Raw genomic sequence first — 27,616 nt, 5'->3', positions numbered from 1 at the left:
TTCCATCAGCGATAGTTATTTTATGCACTGATCTTTATGATGATTGGATGCTTTAATCAAACAACTGTACAGTAAACCAAGAACAGCTTCATACCTTCTTCTATTAGCATAATCACATTATGTTTCTTAAACAACATTCCAGAAACCTTCAAATCCAATCTGGTGCGTTGGGGAAACTAATTAATTAAAATCCAGAAATACTGGTGTACAAAAAAATTGGTCAGTGGAGTTATTTATAACAAAGTCCCAGAAAATCTACAAATGGTACAACTTAAGGGCCAGCCAGCCCCCATGATACATTTAGTTTTGTTCATGCCAGCTCAAGTATGAGGACATGTTTCTTTTGTAACTAGAAAATGGCCACATCAGTGTGTGTGCGCGTGCACATGCATACTATTTCATGTCTATATCTATATATCTATCTGTATCAGGGGTCAGGGGGCATATTGCCTCTCTGGACCCCACTGGGGCTGCCTCCAACTGCCAAATTAGCCACTGAAATTTGGTGGTATGGCAGCAATTTCATGCTCCTGGGAGGCTTCTGGGGGTGGGATTCTGCTTCTAAGAGAGGGCATGCCTTGTTTGAAAGCAAATGCCTTTTTTTTTTTTGCATCACTGCAGCCAATCTGGAAGCAGCGTGGGGGCCACAAAAAAGGCCTGAGGGCTGCATGTGGCCAACCCCTGATCTCTGTCTGTCTGTCTGTCTGTCTGTCTGTCTGTCTATCTATCTATCTATCTATCTATCTATCTATCTCATTTATATCTGTATATTTATATCTATATAAGCTGGGATACTGGTAGGGATCAGGGTAGATTGATTTAAATAGACGTGACTTAAATCACTGATTTAAATCAGCAAGAAAAATGTCGATTGAAATCACTGATTTAAGTCAAGTTCTCCACTGAGACTCTTTCATATATTTCCCGAACAATGGTGCAGATCTGACCACTAAGCCATGTTAATGTACAACTAAATAAAATATTATTTACACTGTTTCATTATTACAAGCAGGCTTTGCATCTCTTTGTCTCACTATTTAGATTTTTTATGCTTTCCTTTTAACCTATAGAAGGAATGTCTTTAATTAAAACCAACCCAAACATGGATTTTGTTTAAGCATCAATTTTATTCCACCTTGCTACATTGGTTTGCTGTCTTAACTAACTCCTCTGCCTTGCTTGGCCCAACTCCACCCCTACATAAGCACAGGAAAACAATCCTATCTAGCCTGTGTTTTTGCACATGTGACAGACAAACTTTTCAAGAAGTGAGAGCTGTTAGGCTGGACAGAGCCATTTTCATGAGATGTAAAACTGAAATTAATGCCCAGGTTTGATTGGTAGATAGCTTCATTTTTTTAGACTGTAAGTGCAGGTTTAGCATGTTTATGATGAGATTTAATTGTAGCTATGCTATTTTATGTTAAGTTTAGTATTTGATTGATTTTTTAAAAATCCATTTAAATAAAACAAAAATCTGATTTGAATTGATGTTTTTAAAAATTGATTTTAATCCACCCTAAGGGGAATTCTGGCTTTCCGATGCATGCATAGAGACAAACATCATTACTTCTGCTTCCACTTTCACATTAAAACACATATTCCTATATGAGTGTAACCTCCATGTATACATGTACAATATCCATCATTGTTTCAGTGCCAGAGGAGATGCAAAAACCCTGCCATTGTGCTGCAGGCAGCCTGTTTAAGCACCTGTAGATGTTTTTTTTTTAAATAGCACTTTTTTATGGCTGTGCTAAACAAAAGGTTACAATCCTTACATGGGTGCTGCCAGTGCTCTGTACTAAAGCAGTAAGGTCTATAAGCTTCTTGATTATGTGTTTTTTTCCATAAAGATGTGAAACATCTGCACCCCAGTGCTAAATCCCCCCCCCCGCTTCCCTGGAAGTGTGCTGCTGATGAGAGGTGCTACATATATTTGTAATTAGAATGGGAGATTTTATTCATGAGCATCACTGCAGAGCAGATATTTTCTTCATCTATTTTTTAAGGACAGAGTCCACAGAAATGGCCACATTTGAAAGGTTTCAAAATTCTCGTTCACTTTCATGATTCCCAGAGTCTGTTCACACAATTTATGGCAGTTTCTGGCAACCCCAATTTTCAGTCAGCCCTTGCTGACTTTCAGTTGGGTGCCAGAAGCTGACCCAGAATGTGCTTTTTGAAAGCCTGCACTAAAGTCAGCATAGATCAGTCTTTGGAACCTTACTACAGCCCCTTGAAAATTTGTTTTGCATTTGGGTAACAATCCATGGCATGCTGAATTTCGCCCATGGCATCCCTATCTATCTATCTATCTATCTATCTATCTATCTATCTGACTGTAGAAAGCATGGGCTATTTGCGCCCCTTTTTGATTTGCTGTTTTAGCCTATGTAACTATTTACATAGGCTAAAACGGCGAATCAAAAAAGGACGCAAATAGTGCCCACTACGCTATTTGCGTTCCCCTTTATTTTTGCAGTAATAGTCTACGTAAATATTTACATAGACTATTACAGTGAAAATAAAGGGGAACGTAAATAGCGTACTGGGCGCTATTTGCGTCCCTGTTTGATTTGTCATTTTAGCCTATGTAAATATTTAAAACAGTGAATCAAAAAGGGACGCAAATAGCGCCCACTACGCTATTTGTGTTCCCCTTTATTTTCGCCGTAATAGTCTACGTAAATATTTACGTAGACTAAGATGGCGAAAAAGAAGGAACGCAAATGGCGGCAGCCGTAGCTGCCATTTGCGTATGCGTTTTTGTTTTTTTTTTACCCAGAGCCCTCCGCGGCTGGAAATCCGGCTGTGGACGGCTCTGGCCTGGGCCTGGCCAGCTGCTCTGCAGAGCCACCTCGGAGCACAGCCAAGGATTCCGGCGGGGAGGACGGAACGCCTCCCCCCATGAACATAATCCGCGGAAAGGTAAGTGACTTTCGTACATCCCTACGTGGAACTCAGGTCCTACAGCCAAAGATTTGATGGACATTCCAAATTCAGGTTCATTGCTCAGGTTTTCACAACAGCTGTGCACTTTTCGTAAAAGCACCACCTTCACACCATTTGTGGACTCACAGAGTGATCCTTTTCAGATATTGAGACATGTGGTGGTATTGCATGTGCGTGTGCATGCTCAGCCAGTTGAGCATGGATTACTCATAGGGTTGTATCCACTGGGGTCCTTCCACCAGCAGAACAGGTACTGCTGGCAGATTTTATTTCCAATTCCCCTACAGCCCCCTGTGCACCCCCCCCCCCAATCTGCTTCAGGGGGTTGTGGAGGGCTGCAGGGCTGATGAGGGGAAGGGAAACTCCTGTTCCACAAGCATAGTTCTGCTCACATAGCTTTGGATTTGGCCATCTGCATGGAAAGGTGAAAAGTTTGGCTTGGGGAGAGACTGCTGCCCTTGCCCACTATTGCCAGTAGGCCAATAATGTTAGGGATGGAAGAATCTGTCCATTTTGGCTTCTCATTTTTCTGATCTTAAATTCAATTTGTCCAGAACTTTGAGAATTTTTCCCATCTTGTTTGGTTCTTCCAAACTTTATTTTTTAAAACACACATATGGATTTTAGTGTGTATTTCTCCAAATACATACGTTTTTGTATTTAATTTTGCCTAATATAGGCCAGATCCCTGAGTCATATCATTATGATCCCATCATGGCAATGCTATATTCCTCTTGCACATTTATACCTTGTAGGACACACAATGACATTTATTGTGGTATTTTGGATAATGTGGAATAAAAAGCAGGAAGTAACTCTACAGAAGTGGTATACCTAATGTGTATTGTGCCCCAACAGTTATCAGTGCACTTCAGTACCACTATAAAGCAGTAGGGTAGATCTAGCCATAGACATTTTATGCAAGCGATTTCCCTAATGAAATGCATTTTCATTGTTGTTTTCACTAATATCCACATTTTCGTGTGCATTTTTCCCCAATATATGCATTTTTGTACACTTTTTTTTTTTAAAGGAGTACTGCATTACAAAATTCGGAGAAGTGTGCATTTCAAAGAATAACTGAGTTTTGGTTTGCATATTGGTTCAAACATGCAAAATTAGGCAAGCTTGCGGATGGAAGGAATTTCTCCCCCATCCCTAGTTCAAAGTGGCTGGTCTGGCTGGCAGAAACCACATCAGACCTGCTGCTGCTTCTGCTGGTATCACAAGCCCCCGTAGCTGGCCTGGGCCAGAGTGGCCCAAGGCAAACACTGCCCACACTCTTCCTACAATTTTATCCTCTCTTCATCCCTGCTGCTCATTCAAAGTGGAGCAGGAAGCTGGGAGGGTGTCAGCTTGCCACTATACCAACCCAAGCTTAGGGATGGACACATTTGTCAATTTCAGATTCTCATTTGTCTAATCTTACACCTGTTCCATTTGCACATCAGTTTGTGAACTTTTTAAAAAAATGTACAACTTTCCATGCACATTTCTTCCTTAACATGCACATTTTTTTTGTATGCATTTTGGCCAAATACGTATTTTTTGCAAGCAATTTTCTCTAATACAATGCATTTTTATATTATGTTTGTTAGTATATGCATTTTTGGGTGCAGTTTCATGTAGGGTACACATTTTGTATGTATGTTTGGGCTGGGGAACTGCATTGCAAAATCTAGAGAAGTGTGAATACCAAAGCATAATTGTGTTTTGGTTTGCACATTGGTTCAGGAAGTGAAAATTAGGCAGGGTTCACATTAATCAACACATCTATTCTCCACACCTACTCAAGCCCACCCAGCCAGGCTCCTCTTCAACTTGTCACCTGGGAAACAACAGAGGCAGAGATTGGCTATTGTTGTGGCATTTTGAAATGTGCATGTAGGCTGGTGCCTTTGCACTCACACAGGTTTCTGGGCATCTCTCATGTCCAGTACCCATGCATGTACAATGCATGAATTAATAATTCTTTAAAAATAAATTTAAAAGGAAATTAAAGGAGGCTGAAATGAAGGGGAAACCTGGGAGTCAACCGAGTATGCTGGCCAGCCCCACAGCCCCCCAAATCACATATTTTTGAGAAGTTGACAAGATAACTCATGTCCCATAGTGAAATCTTGCCTAGGGTAACCCAAGCCTGGCCTGGTACATGGCACCTTAATTAATTAATTAATTAATTAATGTATTTATTTATTAGATTTATTTGCCGCCCATCTGGCTGGCTCCCTGACCACTCTAGGCGGCATACAATACTAAATATATAGAGGATTTGGCTGGATAGTTCAGACCAGTTTATGGCATTTGTGTCCCTTCTTCATTACTTCATGGGTACCCCAAGTCCATTTCCAGACCCTGGAACCCAGAGCCCAAGAGATACAAGCATGGCACTTGCCAGAACTGCATAGAAATAGAAGTTCACCAGATCCATCTTTACCCATCATAGTGTCACAGTGAAGAGGAGCTTTGGGATTTCCTCATAGACCCTACGGACCCTTAAATTCAAGCTGTGAATTGAAATGGAATGTTATAATTTGGTTTCCAGTGACCAGTGCATGCAAACATACTTTGATAATGAAGAATGCTGAAGGTGTGACATTATTTTGTGGGTGGTTGGCTTATATTTATGGCATTTACAATATGCATCATTTTACAGCTATACATTAACATTTACTTTGGGAAATACAGCTATAATTAAATTTTACAGCCAATTAAGTTGATGAGTCACTGTCATCTGGGTAAATTACTGTTTTAGATTCTTGGAACAATTAGATAGGGAACATTCTTACCAACCTTGCTTCCTTGTGTATATATTTATGAAGAGCAAAGATAGTCTCTGCTATAACTATGTGGAAAACTGAAGTCCTGGAAAAGGGAGCGGGGTGAGAAAGAGGAAGCACAAGCCTGTGATTTCATTCCCTCAGTACTTAATTAGGGAAAGATATATAATGCTAATAGAAAATAAACTGGTTTCTAATTTATGTGGCAATGTGATTTATGAGCAAAATGTTTGCAAGGGATACAAAATGAAAGATTACATTGCAAATAAGGGGTTATCTGTTTAACTTTCATGTGCACTGACAAGAAAGTAGACCTCTGAATAATGAGCATTGGTAATAACAGGGAAAAAAATCCTAGAGAACTGGACTACATATTTTTCCTTAATTGGATATCATCAGAGGCAAAAGTTTTGTATTTGCATACTTGTGATCAGTTCAAGTTGGGCAACTCTTTGTCTAGGAGCTCAGCCTTGTTGCCATTTTAGGTATAGCCTAAGCACTTTGTCTCTAGAAAATTCAGTGTTCCTGAGTAAGATGTGTCAAGCAGAGGCTTGGACACCCAAGGGCACCCAAACAGAAGCTCATAGCTGTCTTCCTTTGGTATAAAACATGTGGAGTGCCTTAGCACTAGCACTTGTCCTATCTAGCTTGGTTCAGGGGTCCCAGAAGAGCGAGTCTGAAGCACCTGTGCTTATTAGAAGGAAGAAGCAGAGGCATGTCTAGCTACGCAGGAGGGCAGGGCCCTGGACAGATCTGTGTTGGCTGGAACCCACTCAGGAGGAGCAGTTGTCTCCACAACATGCATAGGTCTTCTGAGGCCTTATGAAGGCTGGCAGGACTGGACCTGCTATTAACTCCGCCCCCTCCGAGGAGCTGTCTACTTATAGGGATATTGCGAGGGCCTGCAGGGGTGGGAGGTGGAGTCTGACAGACTCACCCACCCTCCTGGACCCCACTTGCCAAACCATGGGGCTCTCATGGACCTGCTCAGCAAGCACCCCATGGCTCAGTGGGTGCCTGGCAGCTGCCCATCCTCCCTAGTGAGCCACCATTGTGCACAGCAATGGTGACCCAGGTGCTTCCAGGTAGGTAATGTTACGACCTTGGCAGCCATAAAGGCTGCATTTACACAACATTACAGGCGTGAATGGAGTATTCACTCTTGGAATGCTGCATAAAAGGGGCCTTTATGCTGCCAAGTGTGCAACATTACCTACCCAGGAGGGGGTTGGACTTCATGGCCCCTTCCAACCCTACTATTCTATGATTCTATGAAGCACCCAAGCCATAATTGCTGTGCACAATGACGGCTCACTAGGGAGGATGGGTGGCCCCATGGCTTCGTCAGGTGGTTGCCAGGCCGCAATGAAGCTCGCATAGCACTGTGAGCAGCAGTGGCTTGGCAAGCACTCGATGAAGCCAGGCATGGGTTTGTCCATCCATCCCTATCTACTTATTAAAGGGCCGTTGTCTGATTCTGCAGCAGCTGGCTACGGTGGTGTGGAGGAGTGAGGACTGGATCAGAGGGATGATCTCTGAGTCCAAGGAATCTGGCAAAGCCACATCCTCTGGTCTGGAAGGTCCCGGAGTAGCAGATGATGGGTTACTGAGGAGTCTCCTCCCCCTATGAATCCTCTTCTGAGCCTGAGGGGGGATTGAGGCACATGGCAGCACTTATATAGGTGTGAGAACATCTGGATATCCATCCATCCATCCATCCATCCATCCATTAATTTTATTTGCTATATATCCCATTCTTCATAAAAATACTAGGGCAGGTAGCAATACTGAAACAATTAAATACAGTAAAGAATATTAAAGCAATAAAATACAACACATCTCATAAAGCCAATGACGATCAGCAGAGAGAAACAAATACAAAACAGATCCAGTCATCATCATCATCAATAGGTCTTAGCCTGGTGCTGAAATGCTAGTAAAGGTTGCATCAGGCAAACCTCTTGGAGGAGGGCATTTCTGAGCCAGGGTGCCACCACTGAGAGACCCTATCTTGTGTTCCATCCTAGTGGTGGAACAATTATATGGGCCTCTCCCCCAAATCTAAAGGTACAGGCAGGCTGATATCGGGAGAGGCATTCCTTCAGATACCGGTGCCTTACTGTATACAGCCATCCACGCCAGAACACACTACCCCCATCAGTAAAGTGACCAGCAGTCATTAGCATTGCTAAAGGTAAAGGACCTCCACCCAGGGTTTGAACGTGAAATTCTGGTTATGACCTAAAAGGGATAGCTCAGCCTACTTCATCTTTTCAGTATTGCACACTGAACCCATGGTAAAGGACAAAACTAACCCAGAGTTCCTTTTGTTCTCTCTCTCTCTCTCTCTCTCTCTCTCTGTCTCTGATGTAATCCCCCCACCCTTCCCCAAACCCATAGTTTCAAAAAGATATACAAGGAGTCTGTTTGGGTTCTTCTCTCCAGGAATTCCAGTTCCATTTCATCCTGTAGCTGGCGTTCTTCCCTCTCCTGACCCCCTTCCCCCAGTTTCCCTAGAGAACTCACTTCCTCATGCTTCCCCTTTGAGTTTAGTAACATAACCCTCTTAATGTGCAAGAGTTAGAGGGACCTGTAAGGGTTTCACTGCTCTTAATTCGCCATTGTAGATCCACAAACAATTGATTTGTGCTTGCTAGCAATCTATGTAGCTGCAGAATACATCTATTAGGCTGGGTTGAATTGTGACTATTTTAGCGCTCTGCCTCCTCCAGGACTATTGTGCTATGACTCATACACTCACCCTTGCTCAACTTTACAGGTTTAAGAGTGGCATATCTGCTCCTCTCCACCATGCATATATTGTCATGATCAGGAGTGATGCAGGCAGCCATCAACCACCTATCTAGGGATGTCCGTTGCTTGTATATCTGGCCCTTTGAAGGCCTTCCACTGCCCGCCCAACTCAGCTCGCATTTGCGGGCAGAGCTGTGGGTTTTTCCATGTATTTTTTTATTAGTGCAAATAGAGATGTGCACAAATCGCAGCCACAATTTGTGTAATTTGAGCAAATTGTGGCCGGAATTTGTACAAATTATGCAAACTGCAGCTGCAATTTGTGCAAATTGTGGAAATAAACAAAAATATGGAAAATCCATGAGCTGGTTCATCTCAAAGAGATCAAGTCAGGCTAGTTCTCGGAAAATGGACCAAAGTCTGGGGTCTGAACCAAGGTAAGCTCATTGAGCTCCACCCCCCCATGCAGATTTCTCTGACATTCCTACACCTAGTTGTCCCCAACCTAGCACTAGACATGTGCAGAGTTTGTTAAATCTGCTCTATCAGTCTTTCATGGATTCTTAAGCATCTTTCGATCTGTTGCCCATTCACTGATAGAATCAGATTATTTTTTTCGGTTTCTTGCATTCGTGTTGGAAAAGGCATACTTGTGCAAATGTGCACTTCCTAAAAATGTGTATTTGCACAAATGCATCCCCCCAACCCCCACATTTTAACACTTAACCCTAGGGGGAAGTGTGCATTTTTGGTCAGAGTTTTTTTTTTAATTTTATTTTTGTACAACAAAATGTGCATACCATTCCGAAAAAGGTTTTTTTTTTGTTTTTGTTTTTAACAGTCTGCAAGTCTGTGGAATCCATGCGACTCAGGAAAAGCCAGTTCACTGCAGAATCTGTGGGTCAGATTCATAGAAATCTGAACTCATTGGAAGCCATTGATGATTTCTCCAGCATCCCTCCTCGGCACCCTCCAGCTGTGTTGAACTGCAAATCCCATAGTTCTCAGCCAGCATGGTAATTAATTGCCACACAGATTGCACATTCCTTCCTGGCAAGCACAAATGAATTGTTTGTGGATGCTGGCTGGAAATTATGGGAGTTGCAATCCAACACATCTGGAGGGTAGCAGGATGGGGGAGGCTAACATACCCATATCTACTATGGTTTTGGAGTGTAGGGTTGTTGTTGTTTTGGTTCTTTTGGCAATTGTCCTTATCAATAATAGGGCTCCTCATTGAGCACCAGACAAGTGTATGAACCAAGTCAGAGTCGATTACACAGCCCATTGTTGATGTAACTCTCCATCCATATCCTTGGTCCTGCTACAGTTTAAGGCCACATCTCAGTTCAATCCATGCCACCCATCACTTCTCTGCAAAGTATACAAATATGCCTATATTGTTTCCTGTGCACCACATCACTTTTTCCTTTGGTTGTGGAACTGCTAACTTTAGAGCATGCTTTGGGGTGTAACAATTCATTGTTTATTGTAACATGACACAAGTTCTAATATTGAAAAAGCTGCATAAATTCAACATCATAACAGCTTTCCCATGTTTTCTGCCTCTTTCCCTCCTACCTCCATTCCTCTAGATAATTTGAAGCTTTGGAGTTTTCACTAATGATATTGGGATGTGGTTCTGCAATTATTTTATATCACGGATGTTTTTAAGCTTTCAGATTTACAAGATGCGTGTTTATGACTAATTAAGGGAAGTATTCGATATGTAAGTGTCAGAGTGGAAACATTTACACCTCATATATTTTTAGTAGTGATAAAGAACAAACATGTTTTCCTTCTGCATGGCTGAGCATTTTTAATATGTTCATGAAAAAAATTAAAAGAACATTTAGAATATAGGCATGACAGCTATAGAAAGAACTTATGGTATATTTCTGGTGTTTGTTTATGTAGTTACTCATAACCATCTAATTTCTCATGGAAAGTATTTGAATACAGTTAATTAAAACTGTTTAGCAGACTTGAGGGTATAAGTATAAAGAAGAAGAAATGACTAGAAGGCATTGGCTACATAATGGCCTCAGTCCTATGTAACACCAAACCATGTGCTATCTTATCTTAGCTATCTGATTTATTGAGGTTTTACCCATTTAGCATTGCCACTATTCCTGGAAATCTGGTCCCTGTAACCTGATCTGCTGTAATAAAGGGATTCGCTGTTCTTGGTGACCCATGTCACGTCAGGATGCCAGAGTGTATCAGAAAGTTGAGTCTGACAGTTGATGAGTTTACCATGCCCTACATAGCTCCCACTTTGCAGGTCTCCTTCATATTCAATCAATAAAGTTGGGGCTAGGGATGTCAGAGAAATCTGCAATGGAACCAAATGAGTTTGGAGTTTTTATGAATCCCACCTGCGGATTCTGCAGCAGACCAGCTTTTCCTTTGTCTGGTGGATTCTGCAAACTTGCAGACCATTTTTCTAACCTTTGGGAATTTCATGCAAATTTTGTCATAGAAAAATACACAAAAATAAAAAAAACAGCCCCAAATGCACATTTTCCCCATAGGCTAAAGCATGAACATTAGTATTTGGGGGAAAATTGTGCACTTTGGGGGAATTTTTGCATGTGTGAATTTGCACAAATTTGGAAAAAAAATCCCATTCTGTCGATGGGCAGATGACGGAACGAAAGGTGCCTGATAATTTGGAAAACACAGATGGAACAGATTTTATACAATGTGTATGTGCCTAGTTGTGGCCCTTAGGTAAACTTATATCTGCATGTCTGCCTGTTTAGTTTTGGTTCTGGTTGCAAGCCTTAGACACAACCTGCCCTTTGGACATGAGGACCAGAGATTTAAAACTGGTTAGCAACCAACCACTGTCCTGATCCTGGTTTGGTGTCCTGGCTGGTTAACAAACTGAACAATCACCATTTACCAAGCTGGGATGTAGTAACAAACCACGACTTGAAGGGAGTTTGTTTATCAGTAATTAAAATTACACTCATATGAATACAGTGATAATTAAACATACTTGTAATATATAGAATATCTAAGAGTGATCAGTAGAAAAGGAGCAAAGCTAAAATGAAAGCCATCTTTATACCATGCAAAATATTTATCATTGTGCTAATTTGTAGACAGGAACTGAAAATATTTTGTGGTACCATCTTACTTTCACCTTTGAAACAGAGGGAGTTTGGGGGCATATGAGGGAAGAGGCTCATAGCTGTTCTGTCTTACGGATCCTAATCATCTGCTACTTATCTGAATAAACATTCATAATAAGAGCATAGACTTGTAATGGTATCATTAGCATGCATTCACCTTGAGATCATCTGGTGTTCATTTGTTTTTCTTATTACCAGCAAGCCTATGGCTAAAACGTAAATGGACTGTGACTATCCATAAAAATGAAGGAGCTACATATGTGCATCTGTGCTCTAAACAAGAATATGCTTCACCTGTATGGTCCTACCTGTACATTCAGATCTGCCTGTGCTGGAGGCCTACTCATATGCCTGCCAGTAAAATCAGCTAGGCATGAGAGACGGGACCTTCTCAGTGGGGGCTTGATCCTGAAAAGTGACTTATCACTTATCACTTACCTTGAATTAATAAGTAAGTGACATTTGTAGAAATAGCTTTTTTCTTTTTGGCTGAAAAAGGGGAAAGCTCTTTCATGGCACAATCCTATGTGTGTTTATTCAGCAATAGGCCCCACTGTGTTCAGTGGAGCTTACTCCCATGTAAGGATGCACAGTACTGCAGCCATAGTGAATGAATGGTTACGGCAGTTATGGAGAACAGCTAAAATGATCAAGTTTTTAATTTTGTAGAAAATGAGGAAAAATCAATTAACAGAGGAACCCTATGGTCCCTAGGAGAGCATGACAGGGAAAATAGGATTTTTTATGGCAGTTGCTTTCTGAAGTCACAAAATGACTCTGAGAAGTAAACAAAAGTGGTGTTCCAGTGGGTGGGGAGGGGAGGTGCTGGGATATGCTCTATCCTATGGCATCTTCAGCCCTGCCCCCACTGCTGGCAGGGTGACTCATCTGGACAGGTTTAGAGGCCCAACTAGAGGAGAAAAAATGTAAAGGAGGTCAGATGGAGAGGCAAAAGTAACCTTCATCACTCTTCCTGCCCTATTGGCAGCAGCCCAGCAGGACACAGGATACTTGGAAGCCTCCAAGATTGGAGACTTCTGTCTAACAGGAGGCATCCCATAGGATTGCACCCTAAAGGACAGACCCCTTTCATAGTGTATTAGATGAAAAACCAGAATATAAGCAATTTAAGAACTGTATGTAATGTGACTTTTGTGTTAGGTCATCTGTATCAAGTAGTAGTATATGTTTGTGTTTGTTTTTCATCCTTTTCTTATATCATTCAGTATCTAATGTGCTCCTTTTAATTTTTATTTTTGTGTGACTATTTCTTTAACTAAAATCATAATTTAAGTTCTACAAGACAGCTGAATTCTCCATAAACCTTGAAACATGAGCAATGTTACATTATCCCTATAAGAAATAGTTATATGTAGACTGCAGTTTTAAATCTATAATGTCCTTTTTTGTGCAAAAATAGGGAAGCATAAACTATTCATTCATACACGAGATAGATGGTGGCACCACTTGGCATGGAACACACCTTCCTTCCAACGTGTTAGGCTTATCAGACAATAGATGTAGATAAAATAAAGGTATTCTCTCCATTTCATTTAAAACAGAGTGACAGAATCTGTAAAAATATCCTATAAATAACAGTAGCCAGCTGTTCAGTGAGAGTCACTAAGCTGAAAACAGAGGCTTTGGAAATAAAACTCTGTGTAGGCTCTTTTTCTTGAAATGTTTTTCTCCCTTGTCATTTACCATTCCAAAATGAGAGATAAAGCTTAGACGTCTGGCTGAGCGAACAATAATTAGAAGTAAAGGCTGGCAGTCATATTTCTATCTTGTCTAGTGTATTTTTTGTTGATAAAAAATGTTGGCTTTGTTTTATATGGCAGCATAAATTTACATGGCAGCCACTATTTACAATATGTTGATGTGCACATGCGCAAGCGCGCGCGCACACGCGCGCACACACACACACACACACTCACACATTTCTTGGGATTAGGGAAGGGCGAACAAGTGGTGTTTGAGATTGCTAGGATTTACTTTACCTCACCTCGCCTCATGCCTGATTCTTGTTCATGTTTGCAATCCCTGCTTGCTCTGCAAAAATGGGAAACTTGTGCATATCGAGCACTGATCAAACAGGAGGTTTGTTCAAGTTTCCCCAAACGGGTACAGATTTCCTAATTTGCACAACTTTCCTCCATAGAATGATTCAGTCCATGGAGAAATTTTGTGCAGATTAGGGAATTTGCACAAATCGGACTAGGAATTGGGAATGAGATGCACATGAGCACGTGATCGACAATTTGCGAATACTTTTGGCAGAGATGTGCTCATGCTCTCACTCGGAGCTTCAAAAAGAACATACTGTTATGTTTTGTGAGCAAAAATGAAATTCTCATATTTGAGTTGTAATATCTAATTTATTTGGAGCAGACATCTTCTCCAAGTTTTAACTACGATCAGAAACCTTGAAAGCATTTAGAAGCCTTGTGGCAATGTAAAGGCTAAAAAATTTATTCTTGCATAAACTTTTGCGGACACTGTCCACTTCATCTGATGCATTTGATGAAGTTGACAGTGTCCATGAATGCTTATGCCAGAATAAGTTTGTTAATCTTTATGGAACCACAAGACTCTTTGTTGTTTTTGCTGCAACAGACTAACATGGCTGCCCCTATGGAAATTACTAGAACACGTTGACATTTAAACTCTCTGGAACTTTCTACAGATGTTTCACCTGAACAAGACCCTCTAAATTAGATGTAGTCAATATTTTTTGGAAATTTGGCTCCTAACCATTCCACACCAATGGCCCTGTGAGGCCCTTTTCACTCTTCTGTCAGTCACCACAATACATCTGCTTGCCAGGAAGTCACACTTCTTCCATCCTCATACTTAGCTATGCATGTTTAGATAGAAAAAGTCCTACAACTCCCAGCAATCCCCAGTCAGCATGGCTGGCTAGGGAATGCTGAGAGTTTTAGGTCTTTTTTCTGTCTAAACATGCATATGATTGTGCCTTAAGTCAATGTATTCAGTGTATTACATATGCAACTGATTTTGACTGCAGATTCTTGTTGCAGAATTTGAAATGTTCCAGTACATAAATCTGGAAAAGCTGTTTCTGAGTTCTCCATTGGGTGCTGCTATGAAGCAAAAAAAAAAAAGTCAATCATCTTATTTATTTTATCTCATCTCCTCTTTTCCACAGGATTGGAACGAATTGCGAGGGATTCTGCTTATGAGCAAGAAGGAAAAGTCCAGTTTGTCATTGATGCTGTGTACTCCATGGCATATGCATTGCACAACTTGCATAAAGAGCTCTGTCCTGGATATATTGGTCTGTGTCCACGAATGAGTACTATTGATGGTAAAGAGCTACTTAGTTACATTCGAGCAGTAAACTTTAATGGTAAGTCTGAAATATTTTTACCTTCTATAAATATACTCCAGAAGTGACAATGTGTGTTTTTCATCTCTATGTAGGACACTTTCAGGTATAGGATTAGAAGCAACTCTTTTGTTCTCTCTTTCTCTTTCAGAAACATTAATATATGTCTTTTTTCTGCTTTGAAATCCTGGTTTTATTTCCTGGTTACTTACTGTTAAGTTTTGTATGAAAAGGGTAGAAGTTAAAAATAAATTTCTGTCAATCTAAATAGTCAAGTGGAAAATGTTTACTCTAGAAGCAACTCACGCAGTCCTGTTTACAAGCTAACCTCCTCTGGCTGATAGTTAAGGTGCTCATTAAGGAAAGAGTGATAGGAAGCTCTTTTTTAACATTGTCTTTGAACTAGCTTAATGATTTCCCTGTAGCAGAAGAACATTTGAAGCTTGCTTCATCGTCTAAAAATGACTAATGGAAGAATAGGGATGTTGGAGAATTCCGCCACGGACTCCAGTGAGGGATGCCATGGCCACCCCCCGGCACACCCCAGAATCTCCCCCTGGAACGGACCTACCTGGCGGCGGATGTGGTGGCGGATGCAGTGGCAGATGTGGCGGTGGCAGCTCTAGCTTGTCTTCCAGCTGCTGCCAGGCTGCTGTGGCCGCAAATGGTGGCCGTTGTACCGGCCGCCATTTTTTTGCCTGCATTAGGCCGTGATAGGCTATGTAAATACTTATGTAGGCTATCATGGCAAAGAGCAGCGGTGCAAATGGCGGCCGCCGGCTGCCTGGCCAGCAGCTCTGCAGCCTTGCTGCAGAGTGGAGCCAGCTGGGGAGGATACCAGGGGGAGGAATGGATAACCTCCCCCCCACCTCAGATGCCCTGGACTGGAACAAGGTAAGGGATTCGTACATCCCTATGGAAGAAGCACTTCTCTCTGAATCTTTTCTTTGTGTTACTTCACTGGAAGTGTTCGCACATAATGATGATACACCAGGATCCTGGGCTTATCCTAGCCTACTGTGGAAGATCAGTGTGCTGGTACATGCAGCCCATTTGCCCCCTGTTTTGTGTGAGCAGGTAAAACTAACCCAGAAGAGATAGCTTATTATGATGTGTCTTGTTTGGGAGCAACAAACCAGGATCTGCAGTTTGGACACTGTGATAAGCAATCAATTCCTGACTAGTTTTACCTGCTCATGCGAAGGGAGAAGCTAAGAAGGGGTGAATGGGTTGCATGCACCAGCATGTTCTTTTTTCAGAGTCAGCCAGAACAAGCCAGGGATCCTGGCTTATCATTATGTGCTAATGTGACTATTGTGTTTCACCTCAATAATGCAGCCAAAGTTGTTATGTACTGGTGTGCATGTGTGTGTGTTTTAAGCTATACTCCATAAAATGGATGGAATCTGCCTGTTAGCCAAATATGGTTAGTGTGGCTTATATGAACAGTCAAAGGAGGCTTATAAGGAAACTATCTAATGCGTATTAGATTGAAGACAAGAACAGAGGAGAGAAAGGAAGTTCTTTAAAGCTCCTGTTCCCTTCTGAAAAATTGTAGTTGTGCTACTGCTTGATTATATTTTACTCTGTTTTTAAAGGAACTGACAGAAGGTTCTTTATACTATTAGTCTTTCTGCCAGACATGCCTGGAAACCATTGGCAGAGTAGCACTGTCAGTCACACTCCACTCCAGTGACCTCAGCTGCCAGCCTTCTTTTAAAAAGCACAAGGTCATTTTCAATTTAGCTTTGAAGTGGAAACTGCTTTTGCTTCAGGTAATGCACCAGAAAAAAAACATTTGGTTGATCCGCACGTTTGCTGTGGTATGCAATATTTCCTCCCCTGATAAATGTTCTTTTAGTTTTCCTTTTGAAATTTACATACATGGAATTCTTCAAGTAATAAATAAAAATGGTGGCATATGGCCAGGAAAGACTATTCAGTGTTTCCCACATGCCCCCCTTGAAAATATTGTGGTGACAATGGTTTGGATCCAGACTTAGTCATACTTCCAACAGACCCATTGAAATCAGTGGAACATAAGTTTAGTCATGACTAACCTAAGTCCCATTTATTTTAATGGGTCTACTCAAAGTATGCCTAAGTCTGTATCCAATCCAATTTATTTTGTTTACCAATTCAATGTGAAAATTAATAGAATGTGGATTAGACATTTCCCAAAGTCTCCATATAGGAGGTATATAGGAAAGAATTTTCATTTGGTCAGTATGGGTATGATCGAAAGGAAAGGAAAGGAAAGGAAAGGAAAGGAAAGGAAAGGAAAGGAAAGGAAAAGTTCCTCCTGTGCAAGCACCGGATCATTACTGACCCCTAGAGGGACACCTGCTTACGCTGGCGTTTTCATGGCAGACTATAGCAGGGTGGTTTGCCATTGCCTTCGGATCATTTATGAATCAGGAGAAGAGATGTTGACCAACCATTGGCTTTCCCTTGAACTAGGGATGTCAGAGAAATCTGCTGCAGATTCAAATGAAGCCAGATTCTTTGGAATCTGGCCTCAGGAATCTGCAGCAGATTGGGACCACTTACCTCTGCTCCAGGAGGACTGGAGGCGGAACGGCACTCTGCTGCTTCTTGCCAGCCAGAGCCGTTTGCCTCTTCCCTGTCCCTGCTGATTGCCATGTCTTTTTTTAAAAAAAGGCGATTGGGAGGATATGCCCATAGACTTATATGCAAATATAGTCATGAATCTTGCATATAAGCCTATGGACAAATAGACTTAAACACAAGATTCATGACTCTATTTGTGTATAAGTCTATGGGCACATCCTCTCGATTGCCCTTTTTTTTTAAGATATGGCAATTGGCAGGGACAGGGAGGAGGTGAACAGCTCTGGCTGGCAGCATGGAAGTTAAGCGCCCCCAAGCCATTCCGCCCCCCCCCGGAATCCGAGCGGAGCGGAACCGCTCTGGAGGATTCCGGGGGGGAGGAATGGATTGCCTCCCCTCCACGGATTCCCCACCGGAACAGACGGTGGGGAATCCATACACCCCTACCTTGAACATAATGGGGATCAAACAACATGACCTTGTATGAACTGAATGTCAAATAAAAGCAAATTAGTATCAGTTGAGTTAATGGGCACTTTGTTTTCCATTAATCCACGTACTGTGCAGAGTCCACACTCTGAAACTGAAATAGTTGATTGTAAATGTGGGATAGGAATCTTTGCATTTTATAGTTATACAGCGCTTACATAGCTTGCACAAAGATCCATAATTATATGATTGTTCAGATCCATGCTTATTAAACCTGGCATACTCCTTAGTCGGCATTGCTAACCTACGCACACGGATGTATCTGAAACAAAGACTCTGTTGCCTTCCTTTTTCTTCCCTGTAAACTAAGTGTGGATTGCTAGCATGATTGTTAGCAGAAGGAGCTTGCTGAGGAACATAAACCTGCCTTGTTTATACTGCTCTGAAAAAGTGCCATGGACTACTAAATGGTTCTACTGCAGTTACTCACACTATCATCAGCACCACACTCCTCCTCCTCCTGCTGACAATTTTATACCATGATCAGACATATATTTGCATGCAGAGGGACTGTGAGGCACAGAGCCAGCCTGGCCATGCAGTGGAGTGAAGTGACCTGTGGCAGCACCATGTGTGAGTGGGGTAGATAAAGGCAGGAACTGGTGTCTGAATGGTGCAGCACAGCTTTTCAAAGCGTTGGCTCTAGCAGGAGGTGGGAGCCATTTGGAATCATAGAATCATAGAATAGTAGGGTTGGAAGGGGCCTATAAGACCATTGAGCCCAACCCCCTGCTCAGTGCAGGAATCTAAGTCAAAGCATCCATGACAGATGGCTGTCCAGCTTCATCTTGAATGCCTCCAGCATGGGAGAGCCCACCACCTCCCTAGGTAATTGGTTCCATTGTCATATTGCTCTAATAGTCAGGAATTTTTTCCTGATGTTCAGCCAGAATCTGGCCTCCTGTAATTTGAGCCCATTATTCTGTGTCCTGCACTCTGGGATGATTGAGAAGAGATCTTGGCCTTCCTCTCTGTGACGCCTTCCAAGTACTTGAAGAGTGCTGTCCTGGCTCCCCCCAGTCTTCTCTTCTCAAGGCTAAACATGCCCAGTTCTTTCAGTCTCTCTTCATAGGGCTTTGTTTCCCAGGCAGCAATATGTCCTGGTGAGGGACAGGACATTAAGAAGAAATCGAGCCTTCTCCTACTTATCTACTGATATCCCATAAAAAGGGGGCTTCAGACTTATTCTATGAGTGCAGTGCTGAGAGAATAACAAAAAGTTCAGGTGATACATTACTGCATATACACCCTACCATTGTCTACCTGCTAGAATAAATGAATAAAGAAAGACTTTGGGGTGGGAACACAATGTTTCTCTCTTTTTTTTTTTCTTTTTGCATAGCATATCTCTGCATAGAGGGATAGTTGTATGGCAGTTCATTTGATTACTAACATATCTTGGATGATATGCTTTATCTAGTAGATGTGAAACATTTTCATTTGTTTCTGCTGCTTTGTATTACCTGGGAGGAAATTGGAGTTGATAGCATGTTTAGAGACACTTCTCCCATTCAGACAAGAGACAAGTTTCCAGAACAAAGTAGTCTCCTTTAATGGTAGTAAACAAGCAACTAAAAAGTACTAGGGAAGTACTATCAAAACCAATGTTACTACTATAAGAGAATTCAGAGCTTGTTGCAGATTCCCCCAGTGAGGAGTTATTCCTCCTTGATTTGCATTGATTTGCCCTCCTGGAAGGTGGGCATGATCAGGATTTTAATACGCTGTAGTATCAAAACACAAGATTCAGTGTATTTGCAACGTTGCTTCTTGTTTTATTTTAATTTGCTTCAGAACATTTCCTCCCTAGTCTGTCAAAAGTGATTGGGCATCACCACTGGTATATGAGCTGTTTAGGAAGTGCTGTGTTTTTAAAATAGTTCAGTTTGAACTTCAGTTCAGAGGATTTCTGTGTATAGGATATTTCAGTGCAACAGAAGAATTCTCAAGACTCTTAATATCTGACCCAGTGTAAGGCCTATGGGTTATAATGGGTGTATTTAAACTTAAGAAAATCTGTGAGCATTAGATAGCCCCAAACCGAGGTGTTGAAATTTCCAGTGTTAAAGAAACTTTCTCACTCATTTTTCCTCCCCTTTCCCTTCTCGGTAGCTATAAATTTGCCTTCTGCTATCATATTAAGCATCTCTATACCAGCCTAAAATCCTGCATTTAAAGCAGGGCTTTCTGCTTGTGTTTTAAATGCAGGATCACAACAGCTTCCCTTTACATGTGCTTCCTTCCCCCCTCCTTTCCCCCCCCCATGTGACTCTTCCATATGTTTCATTGGTCTAGCTCCTCTTATTGTGATGTTTTGTTTTTCATGGAGGGAACTCAAGCGGAACTCAAGCATTGTAATTTGATAGCTCATTTATCTCCGATCTATTTAAAAATGGAATAAAGGTCATTTAGTGCGGGAGACGCCCTGGAGGTTGACAACGTAATCTAAAGGGCCCACAAACCTCTGTGAGTGACCAATCTCAATAGCAGGATAAAAACTTCATGTGAAGAAAGGAAACCCATTTCAGTGGTGACTTTGGCGATAATGCCCAACTGTCAAACCTTAAGTTTAGACTAGGCAAGGGCCATCACAGGCAACTGTTTCTACCTCTGTTAATTTGAAATGAGGTTTTCATAAAATGAAGATCTTTTGCATGGATGTTCACTGTTAGTAGATGGCTTCCTTAACATGTTAAAAATAAACTTTGTCAAGTTGGAATAGATATATCTGAGTACATGAAGCAAACTTCAGATATACACACACACACACACACACACACACACACAATAGGCCGATAACAGGAGAAATATCTACCTTTGCTTTGAGGTGAAGATGAGCCTTTATTTGGGTAATCAAACTAACAACTATTTATTTTAATGTTGCTTGTTTACTTGTGCTTGTATTGCAAGGAAAACATCATTCCCCCAACGGCCTCATCCATGTAATATTCTGTGACACTTCCATGACAGCAGAGCGATCATATTCTCCGTAGCACAGTGAACAAATATAATTGATATGACATCAGATTTTGTTTAGCTGTTTTCCCACAACGTACAATTTAAACACAGAATATCATCTCTCTCAATGTGATCTTAATGGGGATAACACATCAGGGCCTGTCACAGGATGAAGGCATAGAATGATTATTTGTCAATTTCTGAACATAAATTCAACATCTCATGCTATTACTTTGGATTCTGAGGCATCTAGCACTCAAACAAGAAGTAAGGCATATCGAAAACAGAATCAATTGCTTCTTGTGTGTAGAGGTAGATTGGTAACTAATCCTGTTTCATATGGAAAATGTCTCCCATTTCTATCACATTTTAGAGTGCTTTATTGGAATAATAAAACTTGTGAACGATAGGAACTCCTTCAAGCTAAGTAGCATGCAGACCTAGGCTATTGTGGTATTATAGATTTAGCTGCCCATGCTCTAGATCTGTAGCAAGTGGGGGAACTATAATATAAATAAAATTTGCTGGTCACTTGGTTCTGAAACCTATGTGGCTGCTTGCATGTTTTCTATAATAAAAATAAGGGCAAGAGTCAGCATAGGTTAGGGCTATAGTTTATAAGCATGCCTCCTTTGGAAAGAAGCAGGTATGTGCTGAGGAAGGCCTAGTTTCTTATAAATACACATAATCATGTCACATCCATATTGTGGAAGGCTGCCTGCTTTACATCTATACTGTGGAAGGAAATGCAGTCAAGCTGGGCAATAGCAAGAAGCAAAATCTTCTTAAGATTCCTGTTTTCATATGACCAACAGGTCCTTCCTCAGATCTTTGAGATCTTGGTTGTACATTCTCAGTAGACTCTGAACATCCTCCTTTTGATGACAATTTACAGAAACATTTACAGGCAATCCCTTGAACGTTAATGAGGGTCTATGCATCATAGCTAATTAGCTATGCATTATCTGTGGAAGCTGCATGGAAGAACCTTTTCCTGGTGGCTAGGGATGTATGAAAGTCACTTACCTTTTTGCAGGGGTGATTCAAGGTGGGGGGGAGGCGCTCCGCACCTCCCCCTGAAATCCTAACCAGCCACTCTGCAGATCCACTGGCCAGGTGCATTCGCAGGTGTCTGGAGCCTGCGGACACAAATGGAGGTGGCTACGGTGGCCGCCATTTGCGTTCCTGTTTTTGGCCGTGATAGGCTACGTAAATATTTATGTAGCCTATCATGGCCAAAAACAGGAACGCAAATGGCAGCGGCTATGGCGGCCGCCATTTGCGTCCCCTTTTTTTGCTGTGATAGGCTATGTAAATACTTACATAGCCTATCATGGCCTCCACAGGGACGCAAATGACATCCCTGCGTTAGCCATGATAGGCCATGTAAGCATTTACATTAGGGATGTACGAAAGTCACTTACCTTTTCGCCAGTGTGCTTCACGGTGGGGGGGGAGACGCTCTGTCCCTCCCCCCAAAATTCTGGCCAGGGGGGAGGCGCTCCATCCCTCCCCCCCCCAAATTCTGGCCAGGGGGGAAGGCGCTCGGTCCCTCCCCCCCTGAATCCTGGCCTGCCGGCTCCGCAAATGGTGGCGGCTGTAGCCGCCGTTTGCGTCCCTGCAGTCAGCCATGATAGGCTATGTAAATGTTTGCATAGCCTATCACGGCTGATTTAAAAGAAGAAAAAAAAAGCGCGTACACAAATGGCGGCGCCCATGGGCGCTGCCATTTGCGTTTCTTATTTTGACACGTCTTAGTCTACGTAAACATTTACGTAGACTAAGACGGCGAAAATAAGGGGAACGCAAATAGCGTAGGCTCTACCTATTATTACCCTCCTAATGTTGTTATTCATAGCATGCAATGAATAAAAAGGGAAAAATCATTGTTTATTCTTATAGAAGTGTTCATTTGTTTCAAATATACATAAGTTTGTTGTGCTGATGTAAAGGAGGTTAGTGAGAGGTATTTATTTGTTTATTAACAGTTATCCCATTCTTTCTCCATGAAGCTCAGAGGGGAATATATGAGATGTTTCCCATATCCTCATAACAACCCTGTAAGGTAATTTAGGCTAAGGTATAGTGACTGTCCCAAGGTCACCAAGAACTCTTTATGACTGAGCACAAATTGGAACTCAGGTGTTGACATCAGCCCCCATCCAGTAAGAACATAAGAAGACCCATGCTGGATCAGACAAGGGTCCATCTAGTCCAGCATTCTGTTCACACAGTGGACAACCACCTGTCAACCAGGAACCCGCAAGCAGTGCATGAGCAGAACAGCACCCCCCCCTCCACCTGTGTTCCCAGCAACTGGTGTACTGCCTTTGGTACTGGAGGTAGCATCAAGACTAGAAGCCATTGATAACTTTTTCCACCAGGAATTTGTCCAACACCCTTTTAAAGCCATCCAAATTGGTGGCCATCACTATATCCTGTGGTAGTGAATTCCATAGTTTAACTATATGCTGTGTGAGGAAGCTCTTCCTTTTATCTGTCCTGAATCTCCCACCAATCAGCTTCATGGGATGACCCCAGGTTCTAGTATTTTGAGAGAGGGAGAAAAATCTCTCTCTATCCACATTCTCCACACCATGCATAATTTTGTACACTTCTGTCATGTCTCCCCTTACCCTCCTTTTTCCCAAGCTAAACAATCCCAGCTGTTGTAACCTTCTCTCATAGGGGAAATGCTCCAGCCCCTTGATCATTTTAGTTCCTCTTTTCTGCACCTTTTCCAGCTCTGCAATATCTTTTTTTAGGTGTGGTGACCAGAACTGTACACAGTATTCCAAGTGTGGTCACACCATAGATTTGTAAAGGGGCAGTATGATATTTGCAGTTTTATTCTCAATTCCTTTTCCAATTATTCCTAACCTGGAGTTTGCTAGGGGTGAACGAAAGTCACTTACCTTTTCTCGCAGCTTTTTCGCGTTGGGGGGGAGCGCTTCGCTGCTCCCCCCGCGAAGTTCAGGCCGGGGGGGGGGAGGCTTCCCGCCTCGCCCGGCCGAAATTCAGGCCGGGGGGGGAGGCTTCCCGCCTCGCCCGGCCGAAATTCAGGCCGGGGAGGAGGCTTCCCGCCTCGCCCGGCCGCGAACACGAAAGTAAAAAAAAAAAAAAAAAGTCCCCTGATAGGCTACGTGACGATTCACGTAGCCTATCACGGCTAGATCTGGAAAGTCAGCCATGATAGGCTACGTGAATCGTCACATAGCCTATCACGGGTGACTTTAAAAAAAAAAAAAAAAGCGCGTACGCGAGTGGCGGCCCCCATAGGGAGCCGCCATTCGCGTTCCTTATTTAGTTGCTGTAGTCTACATAAATGTTTACGTAGACTACGGCGAAAATAAGGGCAACGCAAATAGCGTTGCCCTTATTTTCGCCGTAGTCTATGTAAACATTGACGTAGACTACAGCGACCAAATAAGGAATGGGAATGGCGGCTCCCTATGGGGGCCGCCATTATCCGTACACACTTTTTTTTTTTTTTAAAGTCACCCGTGATAGGCTACGTGACGATTCACGTAGCCTATCACGGCTGACTTTGCAAATCTTGCCGTGATAGGCTACGTGAATCGTCACGTAGCCTATCAGGGGACTTTTTTTTTTTTTCTTTCATTGCAATGGCGGGGGCGGCAGCCGGTCGAAAGACCGGCTGCCGCTCCCGCCCCGCTCGAACACCGGACGAACCGCCAGCCGGACCCGCCGCCGGGAGGGACATTCAGGGAAGGTAAGTCCCGTCCCGGGGGGGGGCGGGGGGCGGGGGGGCGGAGGATTTCTCCCCGAAACTTGTTCAGGGGGCCGAACACGTTGGCGCTCGGCCCCCCGAAGTTTCGGGGAGAAATTCTCCGCCATCCCTAGAGTTTGCCTTTTTTTTTTACAGTGGCTGCACACTGGATTGACATCTTCATTGAGCTGTCCATCACAACCCCAAGATCTCTTTCCTGGTCAGTCACCACTAGCTCAGATCCTATCAGGCTTTACTTGAAGTTGGGATTTTTTACCCCAGCATGCATCACTTTACACTTGCTTACATTGAACCACATTTTCCATTTAGATGCCCGTTCTCCTTGTTTGGAGAGATCCTTTTGGATAGGGTTGTCAGAGAATTTCTCCACGAATCTTGGGGAGGCTGAATGCCAGCGCATTCAGAAATGGTCTGCCCCCCCCCCACCCCCCGGGACGGGACTTACCTTGTGTGAATGTCCCTGGTGGCGGCGGCGGCGGCTCCAGCGGCGGTTCAGTGGCTGGTCTTCCGACCGGCTGCCGCTGCTGCCATTTCCAAGTTAAAAACAACAACAACAACAAAAAACCAAACAAACGTGATAGGCTACGTAAAGATTTACGTAGCCTATCATGGCTAGATTTTTAAAAAACACCATGATAGGTTACGTAAATGTTTACATAGCCTATCACGGCTGAGTGAAAAAAACAACAACAACCGCACGTACACAAATGGCGGCGCCCATGGGCGCCGCCATTTGTGTTCCTTATTTTGGCATGTGTAGTCTACGTAAACATTTACGTAGACTACGGCAAAAATAAGGGGAACACTATTTGCGTTCCCCTTATTTTTGCCGTAGTGTATGTAAATGTTTATGTAGACTACACATGCCAAAATAAGGAACGCAAATGGCGGCGCCCATGGGCGCCGCCATTTGCGTACGCGCGGTTGTTGTTGTTTTTTTCACTCAGCCATGATAGGCTATGTAAACATTTACGTAACCTATCATGGTGTTTTTTAAAAATCTAGCCATGATAAACATTTACGTACACTACGGCAAAAATAAGAGGAACGCAAATAGTGTTCCCCTTATTTTTGCCGTAGTCTACGTAAATGTTTACATAGACTACACATGCCAAAATAAGGAATGCAAATGGCGGCGCCCATGGGCGCTGCCATTTGCGTACGTGCAGGTTTTTTTTTTCACTCAGCCATGATAGGCTACGTAAACATTGACGTAGCCTATCACGGCTGACTGCAGGGACGCAAACGGCGGCGGCTACAGCCGCTGCCATTTGCGTCCCGGCAGGACAGGAGGATTTGCGGCCAGAGGGACGGGGCGCCTCCCCCCCGGCCAGAATTTCAGGGGGGGAGGGATGGGGTGCCTCCCCCCCTGCCAGAATTTCAGGGGGAGGGACGGAGCGCCTCCCCCCCACCGCGAATCAAGCTTCGGGTTCAAGTACGGGACTTTCGTACATCCCTACTTTTGGAGCTCTTCACAATCTTGTTTTGTTTTAACCACCCTAAATAATTTGGTGTCATCTCTAAACTTGGCCACTTCACTGCTCACTCCTAATTCCAGATCATTTATTCCGTCATCTTCACCTTTCTGGCTCTCAGTAGGTTGGGAGTGAGGATGTAAGAGTTCTAAATATTGATCCTTGGCTGCAGGTCTCTGTTGTAACACATAAAGCAAGAGTATATCCGGTCGACCCACTGTTCTGTTCAAGGGAAGTTCCCCTTTATATACCCATGAGACCAAGTTTAGGCAGTGGTATTGTCAGACTGCTGCAGTCCTTTGGCTGGAATGTTCCATAACCAACATAGCCCAATAGGAAGAGTTCTAGACCTTGATTCAATACTTATCTTTTGGGTAGGACATTCTGATAATTAGTTGTCCATTTGTAAAAGAGGGAACAACAGTGGTTGAAATCAGTAGGTTGGGTTTGAGAATTGTGGAAGCTAAGCTGGTGTGGACCTGGTCAGTCCCTTGGATGGGAGACCTTTCTAAGCCCATGCAAGAGGAGGATATAATAAATAAACCTTTAAAAAAGAGAAAAAAGGGGATAAATAACACTGGTGTAGCCTACTTGTTTGTTATGAGATATGGCAATATTGATAGTTACCTTAGAGTTCGGATAAGTGTAATGCTAATAAAACAAAAATATACATAATTATCTCAGGAATCCTGACCTAGTTTGAAGAAGGTTAGAACTCCAGAGCCACTGGAGCACTGCAGCTGTCAATTCAATACTTGTGCCTGCATGCTGTCATGGACTGATCAAGAAGAGGAGAGCATATTGAATAACTGTCCCCTAAGCATTACGCTTGATGATATCCCTACTATGCATTTCTTTTCTAAGGTGTTGAACCTCTGTAGATCCAGGCAAAAATGAAACATTCATTCATATAGACACCTTATGCTCCAAGGCAGTTTTATAAAGTGATTAAGCTGTCAGCCTCCTTCTGTAGCAAGGATAAGCAGGCAGTGTGGATGGAATAGATTCTTCCTTGGGGCAACAGTAAAACAGCAATAGAATTGATTGCTCTGCCCACTACTGAAGCTGATCCTTTGGATAAAACAATATAGAATAGAACTATTTGTCTGCATTCTTAAAGAAGCTTTCACTTCCATTTTCAGCTAACCAAAGTTATTCATTATGTCCAAACCCAGAGAAACTGTGCCAACTTCAAACCATGGTTTTTGGCTCTGGCTTGTTTCCTTAAATCATATGTTATGCTAGCCACAGTTCTTCATTCAGACAAAACAAATAATGATTACATGAAAACAGAAGCAAAAACTTCTAATCTCCACCTCATAGCCATGGATAGGGAAGGACCCAATGTGCAAGCTGGAGCCTCTCCCAGGCACAGATTCAACTTTGGTTCTGAA

General features: G+C 42.6%; 1 protein-coding gene across 1 annotated transcript in view; it reads left to right on the top strand.

Annotated features, from left to right (window-relative positions):
* Positions 1-27,616, top strand: part of GRM8 (glutamate metabotropic receptor 8) — an 832,708-nt gene that overhangs the window by 508,261 nt on the left and 296,831 nt on the right. Inside the window, exon 6 of the mRNA XM_084810899.1 lies at positions 14,799-14,999. Within this exon, the coding sequence (XP_084667025.1) occupies positions 14,799-14,999 (201 nt within the window). The remainder of the gene's footprint in view (positions 1-14,798; positions 15,000-27,616) is intronic.

Source organism: Heloderma suspectum, chromosome 7, assembly GCF_057233095.1.
Source record: "Heloderma suspectum isolate Gila_16-S chromosome 7, 16-S_ref, whole genome shotgun sequence".
Taxonomy (NCBI): domain Eukaryota; kingdom Metazoa; phylum Chordata; class Lepidosauria; order Squamata; family Helodermatidae; genus Heloderma; species Heloderma suspectum.
Note: the sequence above shows the minus strand (reverse complement) of the source record. Positions and strands in the feature narration are given on the sequence as shown.